Source organism: Triplophysa dalaica, chromosome 17 (genome assembly GCF_015846415.1).
Source record: "Triplophysa dalaica isolate WHDGS20190420 chromosome 17, ASM1584641v1, whole genome shotgun sequence".
NCBI lineage: Eukaryota > Metazoa > Chordata > Actinopteri > Cypriniformes > Nemacheilidae > Triplophysa > Triplophysa dalaica.
Genome location: NC_079558.1, coordinates 9,823,857 through 9,827,620, shown reverse-complemented (window position 1 = coordinate 9,827,620; position 3,764 = coordinate 9,823,857). Strand labels below are relative to the sequence as shown.

Below are 3,764 nucleotides of genomic sequence, written 5' to 3'. Positions count from 1 at the left end.
TCAGCGTCTTTTCTCTTCTTTTCTCGTATCTCCCATGTCATCAGCATGTTTTGCTGAAGTGCCTTGTCTATAATATTTTGTAAATGTAACGCTATAGATGTCATTCAACCATCATCAAATTTGTTAATTATACAGATAATAAAAACGTTATATCCATTTTTTTGGTTATCAGCTTGTGGGCTTGGAATAGTGATGAAAAATAAAGACTATTGTGAGTATAAAACGACGTGCCTGATTTACTGGTGCACTTAAGAATGCCTTTGATCTTAATTCAGTTATGCAATACCCGACACATATGATGCCAAGTACATTAAAAGTGTGTTTTTGGTGAAGATAAATCATTGTGGAGGTCATTCAACCGTATGTCATATTCTCATTGGAAAGAAATTGCAAAGTGTATGATACTTCAATACAATAGATTTATTTATAAAAAAAAATATTCATAACAAAGCAAAGATATGACCTTCTAATGAAAAATTGCGCAGATGCAATGATGCGTCACTCTTTATTCTTAAACTACATTTTTCTCCCAAAATAATAATAAAAATACAAATCTGAGGAATATCTCAAATGTAACTATGGAAACATGTTAGGACTACATAAAAAAAATAAAAGCTGTTGTATTTTAGCATCTTCAAAGTAGAATTTGTAAAATTCAATTTTCTTGGGAATGGCAAGTTCTTAACTTGGGATGCTTTTTAAACAGTGTATGGTTCCTATCTATTTTTCATTGCTTTTTTCTTTATTATTTAGTCCAAATCATGATTAATGGAATATTTATTGCAGTTTTGTTTTGAAATGACAATAGATTAAATTAAAATTGTATTTCTTCAACATAACTAATTTAAGACATTCAGAGATATACCTTCACATTAAAACTTTAATGATAATGTGGCTACTACACAAATAACTGTATTACTATTAACATGTCACTGACAGTACATTCTAATGGAAGGATACAAAACATTTCTGTGTACAAGTCGTTAATTTTTTTAAATGTGGTAACCGTTTTATATAAGCAATTAGGCATTCAAGACATTTTATAACATAGTTACAGTTATAGTTACGTAAAACATAAATTTATTATTTATATTATAATTGAGTATTCAAATAAAGTGGTGTCGTGTCTTGGATTTTCTTCTGATGGTTATGTTTTTCTGAAGTTGAAAATAATCACCAGGAAGTAGTTTTGGAAAACAAAAGGCGATTAAAAGACACAAAAAAAGGAAACGTTTCCTTTTTAGCCATCAGCCCCAGGCATCCTGCAGTCTCTCTGTGTATTCCATTTTGTCACTGAATCCCTCTAGAGAAACATTAACCCACAGCGACCTTGTGTTGTTATTTACTGCCACAGGATTCCTAAATTAATTCATGAGACAAGCGCACAGACAAATCTATAATATGCCATTGCAAATAAAAAGTTTGGGAGGCTGCATTAGGGTGGATCAATTGAATTACATAAAACAAGCGAGAAGACCTTGAGTGACATGAGTTTTCGCTGCACAAATTTTTTATTCCCCTGTTGTGTAATAACAGGCCGGTGGATGATAAGCAATATCCTGAACCCGTCACCCCTTAAACAATACCCTACACCACTTTAATTGTCAAGTGAATTTTCCCAAGCCGCCGTGAGTGACGAAGGGGAGGGCAGTCAGTCCACCTCATGACCACCCCACCCCATCCTCTGTACACCTTTATCAGTACAAAACTGCCGCGTTTGTACTCTGGACAGAGTAGGGGACGAGATACAGACTGGCAAAATGACTTCAGCTGAGTCAAAGTCAGAACTCTTCACTGTAGCCACAGGGGCTGGAGGAGACAGCCATCAGAATCAGCCCAATAAGTTATCTTTCTATGAGCACTACATTCAGCCATGCCTGGCTGAGATACTCGGCTCCACTCTCTTCATGTTTGTGGGTTGCGTGTCGGTCATGGGTAACGTGGGCATCAACGGGAGCATCCAGCCGGCACTGGCACATGGACTAGCACTGGCTATTGCAATTGCAATTTTTGGAGAAGTCAGGTAACTGTGAAACATTATTCAGCGTGAATTGAATATTGTGTTCTTGTTTTATGCATTAAATTAAAGTTGTACCTTGACATTTTGAAATTAGTTTATTCTCCAGAATAACAGATCCTGTTCATTTTTAAATAAATGTAACAATACATTTGTAAGGAGAATGCTTCAATTCAAACTTAAAGTGAGTTGGAGTAAACTATCTGTACAACACATATTTAATTTTGATTCTCTTTTGTCATTTTCCAGTGGCGGTCACTTCAATCCAGCTGTGTCTGTGTGTGTTTATCTCATTGGAGGAATGGAATTCATTCTACTGGTGCCATACATGATCTCACAAATGCTTGGTGGGGTGATCGCTGCCAGTCTGGCCAAAGTATGTGTTCCAAAGAGCATAACACTATATATTTTATTTTCCTTAATTTTTTATTACTCAAATGTATGAAGATGAACACACATTTACACTTCCAGCAATATATTAAAGCATTCTCTTTTATATTTTTTATTTTCAGGCTGTCACTACAGAGATGGCATATGGAAATGCAACTGGAGCAGCATTTGATGCAGTTCAATCTGCAGATGTCGTTGGTTCAGCGACTCTGGCCGAGATGATAATGACCCTGTTTTTGACTATAGTTGTCAGCATGGGTGCCGTGAACGGAAGGACCCGGAGTTCACTCGCTCCTTTCTGCATTGGACTGACTGTGACTGCAAATATATTGGCTGGGTGAGTAATGGTTATTGCGTGCCAAAGCACAAACATAGTATGTACTATTTACACTTTTCTTAAATGCAGTTTTACTTTACACTTAAAAAACAGTTTTTATTCATTTTTGCAATTCTTATAAGAAGTTTAGTTTTACAGAGATGCAGATCAGTTCATTCTTTTTATTATTTAACTCATCTTTTTAAACAGAGGAGGAATCTCAGGAGCATGTATGAACCCGGCACGGGCTTTTGGCCCAGCGATAGTGTCCGGTCACTGGACCTACCACTGGATATATTGGGTGGGACCTTTGACTGGTGCTCTGGTCACTGTCAGCATTGTCAGGTATTTTGCTTCTTATCTTTTCCTGACATGATTTATTTATTTTATTTAATAAATAAAAAGAATATTCATTGAGTCATCATGACTTCTTTATCTGTAAGTAAATTCTAATCCATATATGATGTAGATATTAGATTATAGACTGGAAATTACTAGTTTATTTCCAAACCTGCTGTTATGTTGTTTTCTTATCAGATATGGGTTTATTTCAGGCTGATAATGGGTGATAAGAAGATCCGTGTTGTTTTCAAATGATGGAGAAAAGACTTCAGATGATCCCAAGCTTTTTAAAATTGCATGTTATGCACTGTGTTATATTGTTAAACATTTATATTACTGTTGTTATTTTGTATGTATTCTAGCGCTCCGTAGTCTCTTTTATTGTTCTACTTTTAAAGCTTTCTATTATGTATTCTAAAGTTTTATTTTAATAAATAGTCTTTTGTTACTCTTGTCTGAATGTATATGATTTGTTGTAGTATGTTAATATGAAACCCACAAGAACTAGAATGATTATCTAAGTTTTTGTAATGAGTTATCATCATCATCACAGTTTCATTACAACATAATATAAGCACATCTAGCTATTGTACATGAATATTCAGAGGTCAAATCATGCCTTTCCCTTTCATTTATATATCAAAACATAACAGGTGTCAGCACAAAGTCCAACAACTGAGCCATGTGTTTAGTTTTATC

The 3,764-nt window shown here is 34.9% G+C and overlaps 1 protein-coding gene across 1 annotated transcript; it reads left to right on the top strand.

The window, feature by feature from the left end:
* Window positions 1-1,639: 1,639 nt before the first annotated feature.
* Window positions 1,640-3,513, top strand: aqp8a.1 (aquaporin 8a, tandem duplicate 1). Its single transcript, XM_056771523.1, has 5 exons — window positions 1,640-2,023; window positions 2,267-2,393; window positions 2,530-2,744; window positions 2,934-3,068; window positions 3,278-3,513. The coding sequence occupies exons 1-5, from the start codon at window positions 1,761-1,763 to the stop codon at window positions 3,318-3,320; spliced, it is 783 nt and encodes a 260-aa protein (XP_056627501.1). The 5' UTR covers window positions 1,640-1,760; the 3' UTR covers window positions 3,321-3,513.
* Window positions 3,514-3,764: the final 251 nt, after the last annotated feature.